At 43.2% G+C, this 17039-nt stretch overlaps 1 protein-coding gene across 2 annotated transcripts in view; it reads right to left on the bottom strand.

Moving 5' to 3' along the window:
• The window catches only part of atad1b (ATPase family AAA domain containing 1b), a 52041-nt gene extending 35881 nt beyond the window's left edge, over positions 1-16160 (bottom strand). The window contains exons 1-2 of one of the 2 annotated variants that reach the window (XM_078223587.1): positions 16106-16160; positions 10338-10525 (exon numbers count right to left, since the gene is read on the bottom strand). In XM_078223587.1, coding sequence (XP_078079713.1) covers positions 10338-10511 — 174 coding nt within the window. In that variant the 5' untranslated portion in view covers positions 10512-10525; positions 16106-16160. Of the gene's footprint in view, positions 1-10337; positions 10526-15716; positions 15767-16105 lie in introns of those variants that run through there. The other variant, XM_078223588.1, reaches the window with a different exon arrangement.
• Between the last annotated feature and the right edge of the window lie 879 nt (positions 16161-17039).

Raw genomic sequence — 17039 nt, 5'->3', positions numbered from 1 at the left:
ATAATATTCCAATTTACTATTATTTCTTCCAAAGTGGATAACCTCAAATTTGCTAACGTTATATTCCATCTGCCAGATCCTCGCCCACTCGCTCAGCCTATCCAAATCTCTCTGCAGACTTTCCGCGTCCTCCACGCAATTCGCTTTCCCACTCACCTTCGTGTCATCAGCAAACTTGAATACCCTACATTCAGTCCCCTCCTCCAGATCATCTATGTAAATGGTAAACAATTGAGGCCCCAGCACCGATCCCTGCGGCACGCCACTGGTCACCAACTGCCAACCAGAAAAGCACCCATTTATCCCAACTCTCTGCTTCCTGTTAGATAGCCAATCCCCAATCCACGCCAACACCTTACCCCTAACTCCGTGTACCCCAATCTTCTGCAGCAACCTTTTGTGAGGCACCTTATCGAACGCCTTCTGGTAATCTAAAAACACCACATCCACCGGTTCCCCTCTGTCAACCGCACTAGTGACATCTTCATAAAAGTCCAGTAGATTCGTCAAACACGACTTTCCCTTCATGAATCCATGCTGCGTCTGCTTGATCGAACCATTCTTATTCAGGTGCTCTGTTATTTCCTCTTTAATAATGGACTCTAGCATCTTCCCAACTACGGACGTTAAGCTAACCGGCCTGTAGTTACCCGCCTTTTGTCTACTTCCTTTTTTAAACAGCGGCGTAACAGTAGCTGTTTTCCAGCCAGCCGGCACTACCCCAGAGTCTAGCGAATTTTGATAAATTACTACTAACGCATCTGCTATTACCTCAGCCATTTCTTTCAGTACCCTGGGATGCATTCCATCCGGGCCCGGGGACTTGTCTACCTTCAGTCCTATTAGTCTACCAAGCACCACCTCCTTAGTAACAGTAATGGTATTAAGGACCTCCCCTCCCACCAACTCTCGATCTCTAATATTCGGCAAACTATTTGTGTCTTCCACCGTGAAGACCGACACAAAGAACTTATTTAAAGTCTCAGCCATTTCCTCGTTTTCCACTATTAAATCCCCCCTCTCATCTTCCAAGGGTCCAACATTCACTCTAGCCACTCTATTCCTTTTTATATACTTGTAAAAACTTTTACTATCATTTTTTATATTTTGAGCTAGTTTAGTTTCATAATCTATCTTTCCTTTCTTAATCGCTTTCTTAGTCGTTCTTTGTTTTTCTTTAAAGCTTTCCCAATCCACTAATTCTCCACTATTTTTGGCCACTCTATACGCATCTGATTTTATTTTAATACTCTCCTTTATTTCCTTCGTTATCCACGTCCGGTTATCCTTTTTCTTACAGTCCTTCTTTATCACCGGAATATATTTTTGCTGAGTACTTTAAAAAATCTCCTTAAAAATCCTCCACTGTTCCTCAGCTGTCCTACCTACCAGTCTGCTCGCCCAGTCTACATTAGCCAATTCCACCCTCATCCTATCGTACTCCCCCCTGTTCAAGCAGAGGACACTGGTTTGGGACCCTACTTTCTCACCCTCCATCTGTATCAGAAATTCCACCATATTATGATCACTCATCCCAAGAGGATCCTTCACAAGAAGATCCTTAATCCTACCTGTCTCATTGCACAGAACCAGATCCAAGATAGCTCGCTCTCTCGTAGGTTCTGTAACATACTGTTCAATGAAACAATCCCGACAGCATTCCAAGAACTCTTCCTCAAGCCCTCCACGTCCAATTTGAGTCGACCAATCAATATGTAGGTTAAAATCCCCCATGATAATTGCCATTCCACTTTTGCACGCATCCATTATTTGCTTGTTTATAGCCCTCCCCACCTCTAAGTTATTATTTGGGGGCCTATAGACCACGCCTACCACTGTTTTTCTCCCCCTACTATTCCTTATCTCCACCCACAACGATTCCACGTTTTGCTCCTTAGAGCCTATGTCGTCTCTCACTACCGTCCTGATATTATCCTTTATTAACAAAGCTATCCCACCTCCTTTTTCTACCTGTCTATCCTTCCTAAATGCCTGATAACCCTGTATATTCAGTTCCCAGTCCCGGTCACCCTGCAACCACGTTTCTGTGATGGACACTAGATCATATTCATTTGTATGGATTTGTGCCATCAACTCATTTACTTTGTTTCGAATGCTTCGTGCATTTGTTACGAAAACAGGGCTTCTACCAATTTTAGGCAGTATTTTTCAAGAGGCATTATATATCAGTAATCATCAAGATAAACTACGCAGATAGGAACACCGGCCACCACTGGATTCATTAGCCTTTGAAATTTGCTGGGGCGTTATTTTAGCCCAAATTTTCACAATAACTTCATTGCAGTGTTAACGTAAACCTACTTGTGACTAATAAATAAACTACTACTACAAATTGTATTACTCAATATTGAAAAAGATTGCCTGGCATGACAAAGGCTGATATTTCTTTAGCTCAGGATGTTGGAGGAACCTGCCAATATCCCCCCAACAGAGCTAGTTTGATAAGAAACATGGCCGTGCCAATACAGTCTTCCAAGCAAGGAATTGAGTAGGAATCTGCTTTTGTAACTGCATTGACCTCTCTGTAGTCTACACAGAATCTGGTCATACCATCTGGTTTAGGCATTAACACAACAGGGGAACTCCAGCTGCTTTGGTTTTCCAACATATACTGGATCTCTGCTTTTGCCTGTTTCTCTGGTCCTAAGCGATAAGGATGTTTTAAAGTGTATTCATTATTGTCACAAGTATGCTTACATTAACACCGCAATGAAGTTACTGTTAAAAATCCCTTAGTTGCCACATTCCAGCGCCTGTTCGGGTACACGGAGGGAGAATTTAGCATGGCCAATGCACCTAACCTACAACATCCTTTGGTTGTTTTATAGGAGGGGATTCTCCTACATCTACATCATAAGAATAAGAACTTGGAGCAGGAGTAGGCCATTTGGCCCCTCGAGCCTGCTCCAACATTCAACAAGATCATGGCTGATCTTTTTGTGGACTCAGCTCCACTAACCCATCCGCTCACCATAACCCTTAATTACTTCACTGTTCAAAGATCTATCTTTGCCTTTCACCCGCCAGTGGAAACAACCTCCCTGCTTCTATCTTATCTATTCCCTTCATAATCTTATATGTTTCTATAAGATCCTCCCTCATTCTGCTAAATTCCAATGAGTATAGTCCGAGTCTACTCAGTCTCTCCTCAAGCCAACTCTGGAATTAACTTAGTGAATCTCCTCTGCACCCCCTCCAGTGCCAGTATATCCTTTCGTAAGTAAGGAGACTAAAACTGTACACAGTACTCCAGGTGTGGCTTCACCAGCACCTTATACAGCTGCAACATAACCTCCCTGTTTTTAGATTCCATCCCTCTAGCAATGAAGGACAAAATTTCATTTGCCTTCTTAATTACCTGCTGCACCTGCAAACCAACTTCTTGGGATCCATGCACATGGACACCCAGGTCCCTCTGCACAGCAGCATGCTGCAATTTTTTACCATTTAAATAATGGTCCATTTTGCTGTTATTCTTACCAAAATGGATGGCCATAATCACGTACGATTAAAGTTGTACAGCCTGGTTTATTCTCAAATTCTTTTAAATTCTGGATCTTCTCGTTGTCCTGTCCTTAAGGAAATATGGTGTCTAATTGTTCTAATATTTCAGTATCAGCTAACTGTGTGGTAGGTTCAAACTATGAACTGTTTACATCTTCTTCTGCCTCACACTCACTGTCTCCTTTGTCTTTGATGGTGCATATTACCTGACATTCCTGCTTCTTCTTATCCTCCTCCCTACGATTGTATTGTTTCAACATATTGATATGACGCAGCCGATTCTTTTTTGTACAATCCAAGGTGTCTATTAAGTAATTTACTTTGCCAACCTTCATAATTACCATGCATGGACCATTGAACCATGCTTTCAGAGGCTTCCCCTGTAAAGGCAATAACACTAACTCTTCATCCCATGGTTGCAATGTTAGGGTCATGGCTTTGCTTATCTGCCCATTCCTTCACCCTTGTTTGTGAAAGGTTAAGATGTCCTTAAGCCACTTTGCAAACTCCCACAGGCCGTTTCTGGAACACAGACACAGTCTAACAGGAAGTTTGTCCCGCTCTCCTAAAAACTTTTCTTTGAATAATTTCAGTTCATAAATTAATTCTAAAGGACTAAAACCAGTAGATTAATTGGTGAATTTCAGGCAACATATAAAAGAAAATCCAGTTCTTTGTCCCAATCATGGGGATATTCATGACTCACCTGATGAAGGAGTAGCGCTCCGAAAGCTCGTGATTCCAAATAAACCTGTTGGTCTTTAACCTGGTGTTGTGAGACTTCTTACTGTGAAGATGTTCTTATGCTTAACTGTTTTTATTTAAATAGTTAACTTTAGTATATAAAATCGTTACAATTGGTCTGAGATGTGTTTATCTTGATTTCAGTTTACTCCTCGTAATACATACATTGCAAAATCATTGTGGCAACTGATTCAAGTTTCCCTTTGAGATTTGGGCAGAAGGAAGGAAAAGATAATTAGACTTTGTATTCTGCAAGAGTAAGCCTGGATGAGTTATGATCTTCTTTTGTACCCATTTTGCAAACTTCTAGGAAAATATTCGGTTAGCTGGGGGATCTACCTGATATGGTCATTTGCCAGGCAGTTTTTGATTTTAAAAACTGTATTCCTGTCCTCCAGTTTATACTCTATCCAAATAATCAGACTACATCCAGATTATCCATCTCAGCATTTTAAAAACTTACATAATGTCTCCAATCAATCTTTTATCCAATATTTTTGTTCCACGAGCCTGCCTTCATAATTTAGAGGTCCCATCAAAACTAGTTTAAATTTCCATCTTTGAGACTCCAACTTGTTCAATTTTCAAAATAAATCAATATTCCATGGCATCCATGACCAGCTTCTGTCAGCCAGCTCCACAGTCACATTACTGGAGGCTATGAGGAGGAATGATTGATACAATGGAGCTTAAGCACTTGAAAAGGCAAGTCCCGGTGGCAAACTCCTTGAACCTTGCACAGAAATGTGGTGTGTGGTACATGGAGTCCCAAATGACAAAAGGGGATAAAAGAATGACTTATTATTCCTGCTCCAGTCGAATTTTAGTAAAAGAGTGCAAGAGCTCCTCTTCACAATTAAAACATTTGGAGAGTATTGAACAGCAATCTGTTATGGAAATACAGCAACCACAAGATTAAAACCATTATTCTGCAGTCCTGCATTTTTAAATAGAATGAATGCTAAGGGATTCACAGGACTAGAGAAATCTAAACTAGTTGTAAAATATTAATAAAACTTCTGGGATAAAGCAATGAGAGAAATTTAAATAAAACAGTATTGATAAGGTTACAGATAGTTGACTTGTTCACAGTGAGTCAGATGCAAACTAGCTGACTAATAAGGAAGTGGTGATTATATTTACATGGAGCTGAAATTTTAGCTTAGTGAAGTTGGTAGCACTCCATGTTCTGTACCAATAATGTGGGTTCAAATCCCACTCCCAAGACTGGGGCACATACACTACAGTGATCCTTCAGTACAGTACAACGTGGGGGATTTCTGCATTGTTGTTAGACATCGACTTTCTGATGAGACATGAAACTAAGGCCCCATCTGCCCCTCTCAGGTGAACGTAAATCTTCCTTGACATGATCTGAAGAACAAGGGAGTGTACCAGTGTCCTGGCCAATATTTCTCTCTCAGAAACTATCACAAGTCCAGATTTTCTGATCATTTATCTAGCTGGCTGTGGGATCTTACTCTGCACAAACTGGCTGCCATATCATTACAGCAACTTTACTTTGAAGTACTTCATTAGTTGTAAAGCACTGAAATTTCTTCTGGACATGATGGGCACTATATACGATGCAAGTTCTTCCTTCAACACTCCAATGCAATATTTAAGATCATCATTCAACTCATTCTACAGATAAGATGTTAAACTAATGCTTAAATGTTTCATTACTTATATGATTGTGAAAAATACCGTGGCAGAAGAGGAGGCAAGAATTCTCCCAAAGTCTCATCTAACATACATGCCTCGGCCAATACCATATAAAAACAATTAATTGTCATTTGTTTCACTGCTGTATTTGGAATTATGCGTTTGGCAGAGTTTTGCCAACACCGCGTTTCAAAGTAAAAACAATAATTGTATTTAACACACAGGAATATGGCTGAGGGAAGGAACTTGGTGCTATAGAAATAGGTTTTTCAGTTAAAGTATCAATTTTTTTTTACAAGCAGGAGTCAAAATAATGTTCTGTTTCAAGGGCTCTTGAGAATTTCTCAAGGACTTTTTTTTTTAATTTCAGGGGCAACTTTTTCATTCTCTAATTCCTTTATTGGGTGATGCAGTCACATAGTAACATTTTTAAAAATCAATGCAAATACAGAAAGAAAAAAAAGCATCCCTCTTTAGATAGATGAAACCAAAGACTGCATGCATATATAATTGAATCTTCTAACTTGGGATCTATAGAGATAAGTCTCCCATACCCATCTCCAAACTGAAATGGTTCTAACTATTAGGCACAAGGCAACTTCTTGGTAATGAGTCTCACAACGGCAGCTCCTTTTAAAACTTAACTGCTAGCAACTAGCACTGTCCACCATTCTTTGGTTTTGCTTTTCCAATTTGTGGCTTCTGTTTAAAGCGAGTGCTGACAAACATGAAATTGACTTCCAAAGGTCCCACTGTGCAACAAGACAAATTAATTCTGCAGCACCCAAGCTAACCACCAGATAGCGAACAGCTTAATTGACGTTTATTTCAATGATTTTTTCCTCCCCAAGCTAATGCACGTTCTTACACAATTACCCATGCTTTAATGAGACAGATTGGAACTCCTTAGCACAGAAGCACCCGACACAGACCACTTTATAGAGGTGGTTAACTCACAAGCCGTACTGCACCCCAAACCTCCACCAATGCCATACATTTTACAGTGGACATTGAAAGTCTAAACACAAATACAGAAAGAGTCAGGAGGTATGTGGGCTGTCCAAAAATCAAAGAACATGATGGATCACAAGGCCACCAATCACTCCATCGTGCCCACGCCGGCTCTCAGAGATTAGTTCCCACTCCCACCTTCTTTCCCCTTGATCCTGCAAATAGTTTTGCCTTTGAGCATTTATCCAATTCACCACACCTTGTTGAAAACAATAATCCATTAAAGTCAACTCCTGTTGCAGTCAGAGGCCGAATCAAGGCAAGTTCATTAAGGTGGAGCCTTGACCATTTCTCCAGCTCCTCAGTCTGTGTTTGCCTGTTGCTGCTCCTTCTCTGCCCACTGGCATCCCAAACTCCAGCCCCCGTTTTCAACTCAGGCACTGTGGCTGCTGACTTTGGATGAGCGTCACTGAGTAAGGCCTCGCTGATGTTTGCTGTTGTCCTGTTCTTTCTCACCCGGGTTTGGACTTTGCATTATAGCACTAGCGGAACCAGCCAAAAAACTAGTTCCAGCTCCTCCATTCACAGGTTCCTTCTCTCCCATCCTTGCTGTTCCACCAATCATAGACTCTGTCCCTGGAGGAACAGGGGACAGGTGAGAGGGAACCTGCAATTGGATGAGTAGCTGCTCAGATTCAGTTTCTCCCAACTGAGGTGACTTTTCTCTCATTTGCCATCCACATCATTGATTTCTCATGGGCTTTTTGGAAATTTTTAAGGGTGAATTTGCCTGCCATCCCAGTGTATTTTGAACCCGGCTTGCAAGAGTTAAAAGCAAAACAGTTGTGTTGACAGAGTTTGCATTCACAGAGCTCATAATATTCTAGGACATTCCAGAGCACTTTCTGAACAATGACAAATTTTTTGAGGTTTCGTCACCTTGGGCATTTACATGAATGTAGCAACAGCAAGGTTCCACAAGACAAAAGGACCATTTTAAACTGGTTCAAGGATTTTGGCTGACAGATAACCAGTCACCAGAAGAACTCCTACTTTGCTTCAAACAATGTCATGGTATTGTTTGCATCCACTGAATCAGGTTCTTAACATCTTACCTGAATGATCTGTGACAGAGTAGCATTCCATCACTGGTGATCATCTGACTGCCTCTGACATACAAACACCTTGTTAGTTTGTGTTACATTCCAGAAAGCCAGTTGATGACAGATAGAACCGGCGACTATCTATACATATTCTAAACATTTGCAGATGTCCATATTGTGAGCGTATATCCTCTAACCCAACAACTCGATGGAACCCTTTCAAAATTGCAGTAAATGGGAATCAGGGAAAAACTCTCCATTGGTGGCCATCATATCTAGCTCAAAGGAAGATGCTTGTGGCTGTTGGAGACTAATCATCTCAGTCTCAAGACAGCACTACAGGAATTCCTCGGGGTGGTGTCCTAGGCTCAACCATCTTCAGCTGTTTCAAAGACCATCCCTCCATCATAAAGGTCAGAAGCGGGGGTGTTCACTGGTGACTGCACAATGTCAATACCATTCACAACTCCTCAGAAACTGGAGCAGTCCATGCCTCCACACAACCAGGCCTGAACGTTCAGGTTTGGGCTGATAAGGGGCAAGTAACTTTGTATGATACAAGTGTCAGCAGATTACCAGCTCCAAGGGGGAAACCAAACCACATCTCCTTGACATTCAAGGTCATCACCATCATCAAATTGTGCACTACCAACATCCTGGGGGATTCTATCCAACAGAAATTGAACTGGAGCAGCCATGTAATTGCGAAGGCTATAACAGCATTCAGAGGCAGTGTATTTTGCAGCAAGTAACTCACTTCCTGACTCCTTATAGCTTTTTAATAATCAATGAGGCACATGACAGGAGCATGATTGATTACTTGCTTCTTGCCTGAATGAGTGCAGCTCGAACACTCAAGAAATTTGATCATTCAAGACGAAACAGCCTGCTTAAATGATATCATATCCACTGCCTTAAAAACATTCATGCCCTCCACCATTGGTGCACAGTGGCAGTAGTGTGCACCTTCTGCAGGCTGCAATACAGCAACTTGTCAAGGGTTTTTCAACAGTGCCTACCAAACGTGTGACCACAACTGCCTCCAACTTCCCTTCCAAACCACACACAATGCTGGTTTGTAATTAGATTGCCGTTTCCTCACTGTTGCTAGAGAACTCTCTCCCTAACAGACTGCAGCTATTCAAGGAGGCAACTCACCACCACCTTCTGAAGGGCAATCGGGGATGGAAAATAAATGCAGGTCTCATCAGTAATGTCCACATCCCATGAATGTATAAAAAGTATTTCTACACTTGGTGAGACGATACTGAGGAATCTGTTTTACGCTCAAGTAAAAGATCTATAATTATGCTTCCTATTTTCTACACTGTCATTCAGTGAGGTCAACTGATTGCATAACTGCTCAACGAACCAATAAATCCTTATCTACATGGCATCGCGTCTTGCAACCATTCTTGCATTCAAGACAAAGAATGCCATGAGTGGGGTGTGGTCATCACCAACAGTTTCCACAAAGCCAGGAACCTATAAACAGCTGCTAAGTTTGTCCCTTGCTGGCCAATCTGCTTTTAGAATGGAGCCACACTCAGGAAACTCTTCAATATGACAATAATCAGCTCAAGAGATATGGCAAATAAACTTAATGGCGATTATTCACAGCATACTACCCACGATAGTACCTACCAAAGAGAAAAATGTAAATGATTTGATATATTAAAAGTACTGTAGGAAAAAATCATGACCATGAATACAATAAACCAGTAACTATTAAATATCTTGCAGAGGGTACACACATTTTTTGACAATGTAACCCATTTTAAATGAAGTCAACATTCTCATGGGATTTGCTGAGACAGTTTCTGCTTATTAGATTCTGCAGTGGTATAATTTTCTGAAATCTTTCTCCCAATTCCGCGGACCCATGTCTGCATGGGTTTCCTCCGGGCACTCCAGTTTCCTCCCACGCTCCAAAGATGTGCAGGTTAGGTTGATTGGCCTTGGTAAATTGTCCCTTAGTGTTATCGGGACTATCAGGGTAAATAGATGGGGTTAAGGGGATTGGGCCTGGGTGGGATAGTGGTTGGTGCAGACTTGATGGGCCAAATGGCCTCCTTCTGCACTGTAGGGATAATATGAACTATGCTGCCATTTTTAATATAACATATTTATCAACTGGCTGTAAATATCATTAATTTACAGCTGGTACAAGGTCTTAATTGATGAGTATCCATTTCATCTCGTTTATGAAGACATGTGAAATCGCTCTCTCAGCTGGCCATGACATATACACCAGTGTCTACGCATAAAGTATGCTCAGGAAAGGCTAAAATATTGCAAAATACTATCACATTGTTGTGTGTGTCATAAATTATAAAACAGGATACCAACCTGCTTCTGTGCTTCCATTTTTTGCTTTCTTGTTGGATCGATGGCATCTACCATCCATTTGATAGTGTAGTACGTTACTGCACCAAATATCGTCAGGCGAAAAATTAAACCAACTATTTCATTGCGTGACAGAGGCCGAGTCAACGATTCTGTGGGGACTTCTTTTAAAACCATCTTTACTACTAGATCTAAAGGCAAAACAAAACGTTTTAATTTGTTAACTCCCATGTTATTTTCCGGTTGCAGCATCCAAAGTTATGATACACTTCATGCAGAATTAGCTCAATTTCATTTAAGAACCAAGATTTATGAAATCGTATTAATACGATCCGAACGAACTTCACTGGCTCAATTTTGCAGCTGGTATAAACCACCCATACCTCATTTTGTCTCAACTCGAAACAGAACCTCTCTTGCACATGCCTTTTTTCCTTTTTGATGGTAAATCAAAAGTTTCATGTGCACATGGTATGCCATTTTTTCCCAATGACCTTACAACTTATTGTATATAAATTCTTAATTTGGGGCATTAAATAGTACATTACTTGCCCACCAAATTTACAATTGGGTGCAATACTCTATGAAACTGGTTCCTATATGTATTGTAACAGAAAACTATCCAGTCATTGATCCGATTTGTCATGTATATTGGTATACAGTGAAAAGTATTGTTCCTTGGGCACTATGTAGACAAAGCATACCGTGCATAAAGTACATAGATGAGAAGGAAAGGAGAGGGTGCAGAATGTGTTAGCGTCATTGTTAGGGTGTGGAGAAAAATCAACTTAATACAAGGTAGGTCCATTCAAAAGATGGCATCAGTGGAGAAGCTGTTCTTGAGTCGGTTGGTAGATGATCAAGACTTGTGCATCTTTTACTGATGGAAGAAGGTGAAAGAGAGTATATCTGGGATGCATGGAGTCCTTGATATTGCTGGCTGCATTTCCGAGGCAGCAGGAAGTGTAGATGGAGTCAATGGATGGAGGGCTGGTTTATGTGATGGACTGAGCTACATTCACGACCTTTTGTAGTTTCTTGCAGTTGAGGAGCCATACCAAGCCGTGATATTAACTTTTACAGATACAGATGAGAGAGTCATAGCAGATATGCTGAGTTTCCTGAGCAAGTAGAGGTGTTGGTGGGCTTTCTTAACTATAGCATCGGCGTGGAGGGGCCAGGACATATTGTTGGTGATCTGGACAGCTAGAAACCTGAAAGCTTTCAACCATTTCTACTTTTCCCTCTTGACGTAGACAGGGGCATGTTCTCCATTACTCTTCTTAAAGTTGATGACTATCTCCTTCGTTTTATTGACATTGAGGAAGAGATTATTGTCATTACACCAGTTTTTCTCTCTCGTCCCTGTACTCCGTCTCATCATTGTTTGAGATCAGACCCACTAGGTGGAGTTGTCGGCAAACTTTCAAGCTGGAGCGGTGTATATGGAGTTTAGTAAGGGGCTGAGGGCACAGCCTTGTGGGGCATCGGTGTTGGAAGATAATTGTGGAGGTGTCGTTGTCTATCCTTACTGCAGGTTAGGAAGTCTAGGAGGGAGGAGCCGAGTCACAGAGGGAGGAGCCGAGCCCAAGGCCATGGAATAATGGTGTTGAAGGCTGAGCTGTATTCAATAAGCAGGAGTCTGACATAAGTGTCTTTGTTTTTCAGGTGTTCCAGGGTTGAATGTAGGGCCAGGGAGATGGCATCTGCTGTGGACCTGTTGTGACGATGGGCGAACAGTAGTGGATCCAGACAATCTGGGAGGCCGGAGTTGATCCATGCCATTGCTAATCTTTCGAAGCACTTCATAATGGATGTCAGAGCCACCGGGCGATAGTCATTAAGGCACGCTGCCTGGCTTTCCTTTGGTGCCGGGATGATGATCATCTTCTTGAAGCAGGTAGGAATCTCAGATTGGCGTAAGAGGATAAAGATGCCTGTGAATACCCCCACCAACTGATCCGTACAGGATCTGAGTCCTCACCTGGGTACTCCATCAGGGCCAGTTGCCTTCCATGGGTTGGCCTTCAAGAAGGCCGATTTGATGTTTATGTGGTGTATTTTGCCTCGGTTTTCACAGAGTAGAAGGACCTGGGTGGATGTACTGCGGGCGTGCGGTGGGCGGAAAGGATTGAGTATGTGGACTTTAACAAAGAGGTTGTGCTGGAATCTTTGAATGGCATCAAGATAGATAAGTCGCCGGGTCCGGATGTGATGTACCCCAGGTTACTGTGGGAGGCAAGGGAAGAGATTGCAGAGCCTCTGGGGATGATCCTTGCGTCGTCGATGGAGACGGGAGAGGTGCCGGAGGATTGCAGATGTGGTTCCTATTTTCAAGAAAGGGAATAGGGATAGCCCAGGTAATTACCAACCGGTGAGTCTAACCTCAGTGGTTGGTAAACTGATGGAGAAGATCCTGAGGGACAGGATATATGAGCATTTAGAGAGGTTTAGTATGCTCAAGAATACTCAGCATGGCTTTGTCAAGGGCAGATCGTGCCTTACGAGCCTGGTGGAGTTCTTCGAAAATGTGACTAAACACATTGACGAAGGGAAGGCGGTAGATGTGGTTTATATGGATTTTAGTAAGGCGTTCGATAAGGTCCCCCATGCAAGGCTTCTAGAAAAAGTGAGAGGGCATGGGATCCAAGGGGCTGCTGCCCAGTGGATCCAGAACTGGCTTGCCCAAAGGAGGCAGAGAGTGGGTATAGATGGGTCTTTTTCTAAATGGAGGTCGGTCATCAGTGGTGTGCCCCAGGGATCTGTTCTGGGACCCTTGCTGTTTGTCATTTTCATAAATGACCTGGATGAGGAAGCGGAGGGATGGGTTGGTAAGTTTGCCGACGACACGAAGGTTGGTGGGGTTGTGGATAGTCTGGAGGGATGCCAGAAGTTACAGAGGGACATAGATAGGATGCAAGACTGGGCGGACAAGTGGCAGATGGACTTCAACCCAGATAAATGCGTCGTGGTCCATTTTGGTAGGTCAAATGGGATGAAGGAGTACAATATAAAGGGAAAGACACTTAGTACTGTGGAGGATCAGAAGGACCTTGGGGTCCGAGTCCATAGGACTCTAAAATCGGCCCCGCAGGTGGAGGAGGTGGTTAAGAAGGCGTATGGTGTGCTGGCCTTTATCAATCGAGGGATTGAGTTTAGGAGTCCGGGGATAATGATGCAGCTATATAAGACCCTCGTCAGACCTCACTAGGAGTACTGTGCTCAGTTCTAGTCGCCTCACTATAGGAAGGATGTGGAAAAGATTGAAAGAGTGCAGAGGAGATTTACAAGGATGTTGCCTGGATTGAGTGGCATGCCTTATGAGGATAGGCTGAGGGAGCTCGGTCTTTTCTCCTTGGAGAGACGAAGGATGAGAGGAGACCTAATAGAGGCGTATAAGATGTTGAGAGGCATAGATCGTTTGGACTTTCAGAGGCTTTTTCCCAGGGTGGAAATGTCTGCTACGAGAGGACACAGGTTTAAGGTGCTGGGGGGTAGGTACAGGGGAGATGTTAGGGGTAAGTTTTTCACACAGAGGGTGGTGGACGAGTGGAATTGGCTGCCGTCAGTGGTGGTGGAGGCGAACTCAATCGGGTCTTTTAAGAGACTCCTGGATGAGTACATGGAGCTTAATAGGATGGAGGGTTATAGGTAGGTCGAGAAGGTAGGGATGTGTTCAGCACCACTTGTGGGCCGAAGGGCCTGTTTGTGCTGTAGTTTTTCTATGTTTCTATGTTCTATGGTAACCTTGGATACCAGTTTGGCCGAGGCTCCCGGGGTGGAAGTTGTCCTCTCACTGACTTCTTGCTCAAAACAGGCACAGAGTGCGTTGAGCTCATCAGGGCAGGGTGCATTGTTGCCATCGTTTTTGCATGCCTTTATCTTGTAGCCTGTTATTCCTGCAGACCTGTCCATAAATTGGTGGGAGTCTGCGTGGCTAGCCTGCGTTTGGGTCAGGTACTGTCTCTTGGCATCTTTGATGGTTCTCCGTAGATCATACCTAGATTTCTTGTATAGGTCAGGGTCACCCGACCTGAACACCTCAGACCTGTACTTCAGCAAGCAGTGGATATCACTGTTCATCCATGGCTTCTGATTGGGAAAGACACGGGTTTTCTTCCACGCACAGTCTTCTACGCACTTACGAATGGAGTCTGTTACTGCAGAGGCGTCCTCATTCAGGTTGGTTGCTGAGTTCTTAAATATTGACCAGTCCACTAACTCGAAGCAGTCCCGTAGGAGATCATCCAATTCCTCAGACCAAAATTGCACAACTTACTTTATTGGATTCCACTGCTTCAGTTTTTGCTTATAATCCGGGAATAGGAACACAGCATTGTGGTCTGATTTGCCAAAGTATGGATGGGTGATAGAGCGGTAGGCATGCTTGCTGTTTGTGTAGCAACGGTCGAGAATGTTTGAGCCTCTGATGGGACAGATGTATTGGCGGTATCATGGTAGGACACTCTTGAAATTGGCCTGGTTGAAACTTTTGTTTTCCTGTTCCACATCACTATGACAATACAGAGCTTCACGAAAGAAAGTTTCACTTTCTCACCTTTAAAACTTAACCTTTCGCTTTAAAAATATTTGAGTCGAACTTAAATGGATCACAACTTGCAACCATGCTTGAAACATTGCTGCTGAATTTTAATAAGTTATACAAGAATCAACAATGCTATCCTACTTTGCTTTTGCAACTAAATGGGACCAACTTCTGAAAAGATGTTCACCCAAGCCATTAGATGCCACAAGCATGTATGGCATGATTATTTCTACTCCGTTTCCCTGTTCTGTTTGTTCAGGTGCTACTATTACAAAGGCCACTTCTTGCAAACAAAGGTGTAGCTAAAGGATGTTTTCGCATAGACACTCTACTGAGGATCTCCTAGATATTAAGGCATGATTACCGTGTGTGATATCCAAATCATCAGTACAAAAACTATTCATTAAAACAAATGCAATTTCTGCTTCTATTCTGAACACCAAGTTAGTCAATGTCTAACAGCAATAGGAACAGCCTACAAAGTACTAAATTGGTCATTACAATCTTAAAAACTTTGAAGTGCAATACCCAATATTATTGGGAACGGATTGTGTTAGACTTTGGATAAATTTCAACAAATTAACTTTTAGGCATTCCGAATATGCTATGTGACGGTGAAATTATCATTGGTACACTTCATTATGAATCTGACGCTTGATGAAACGAAACCTATCTCCATGCACTGGAGTTTCGCTTGATCACATGTAATTTTGAGATAGCTGGTTTTGAGGAGGCTTGAATCTTGTGTGTGTCTCTCCTCACCCCGCAAAGGATTTAAATTGTGAACAGCTAGAGTTAAAACGCCTCGGGATTGTTTCCCGCTGAAAACCCGTTACCTCTAAACGCTCTCCCGGGTTTGGCCGGCTCGCTTTCTGTACAGGCGTTCACCCCCTCCCCCACCCCTGGATGAACAGAGTAACATCAAGGAATAATTTTAATTAAAGTCAGCTTCACGGCCATGTCACATATTCCTCAAGGTTAAACTCCCAGGCGGGTCAGATTCCTTCAATGACCCTCAGAGGCCCAAGCCGGACAAGGCCTAGCCGGGTGGCGATGCCCCGGCCCTTTCCACCCGGAGCCCGGGAAAGGCAGCGGGCAGAAGCCGCAGAAATGTCCCCACCCAGCCGCCCGCAACCACCCCCTGGCTCCCGCAGCTAACCCGCCTGCGCCCATGAGGGAAGGACACTCGGGCCGCCCGCTCTTTCCCGAACACACAGCAACTCACCCGGCCCCTAGCGCCCAGTCAGCTCCGACTCCGCCACTTCCGCTTCCTGTCCGTCCCCCCACACAGGTCAGCGGGAAACAGTGAGCCCTTACCACAGTTCCGCACGATTAACTTACCCTCAGCTGCAACCTTCCTCCTCCAGCTTCCAGCGAAAGAGGACGTTGGCGACCATGGACTTCTGTTGGCTTTGTTCATGATTATGCTTGGGGATAAGTACTGCAGGATGGCTGACCAAGCGAAACTCTTCCCACCTGCTGTCAGGCACATTGGAAGAGTTTATAGGCTGATACTAGTTTGGCCACATTATGAATGCACCTTCTGGAGTGGGACATGAATCACAGAATCGTTAGAGCACAGAAAGAGAGACCATTCCGCCCATTGTATCTGCACCAGTTATGATGGACAATGCCATTCCTCTGCATACTCCCTGTAAGAGTTTTAACAACACCAGGTTAAAGTCCAACAGGTTTATTTGGTAGCAAATACCATTAGCTTTCAGAGCGCTGCTCCTTCGTCAGATGGAGTGGAAATGTCCCTGTAACCCAAAGATGTGCAGGTTAGGTTGACTGGCCATGCTAAATTGCCCCTTAGTGTCCAAAGATATATAGGTTAGAAGGGTAAATACATAAAGTTATGGAGTAGATTGGGCCTGTACTCGGAGTTTAGAAGGCTGAGGGGCGATCTTATAGAGACATATAAGATAATGAAGGGGCTTGACAGGGTAGAGGCAGAGAGATTCTTTCCACTTAGAAAGGAAACAAGAACTAGAGGACACAGCCTCAAAATAAGGGGGAGTCAGTTTAGGACAGAGTTGAGGAGGAACTTCTTCTCTCAGAGGGTAGTGATTCTCTGCCCATTGAAGCAGTGGAGGCTACCTCATTAAATATGTTTAAGACACAAGTAGATAGATTTCTGATCAATAAGGGAGTTAAGG

This window comes from Mustelus asterias, chromosome 11 (genome assembly GCF_964213995.1).
Source record: "Mustelus asterias chromosome 11, sMusAst1.hap1.1, whole genome shotgun sequence".
Lineage (NCBI taxonomy): Eukaryota > Metazoa > Chordata > Chondrichthyes > Carcharhiniformes > Triakidae > Mustelus > Mustelus asterias.
The sequence above is the reverse complement of the archived record's forward strand: the minus strand, read 5'-3'. Positions and strand labels throughout refer to the sequence as shown.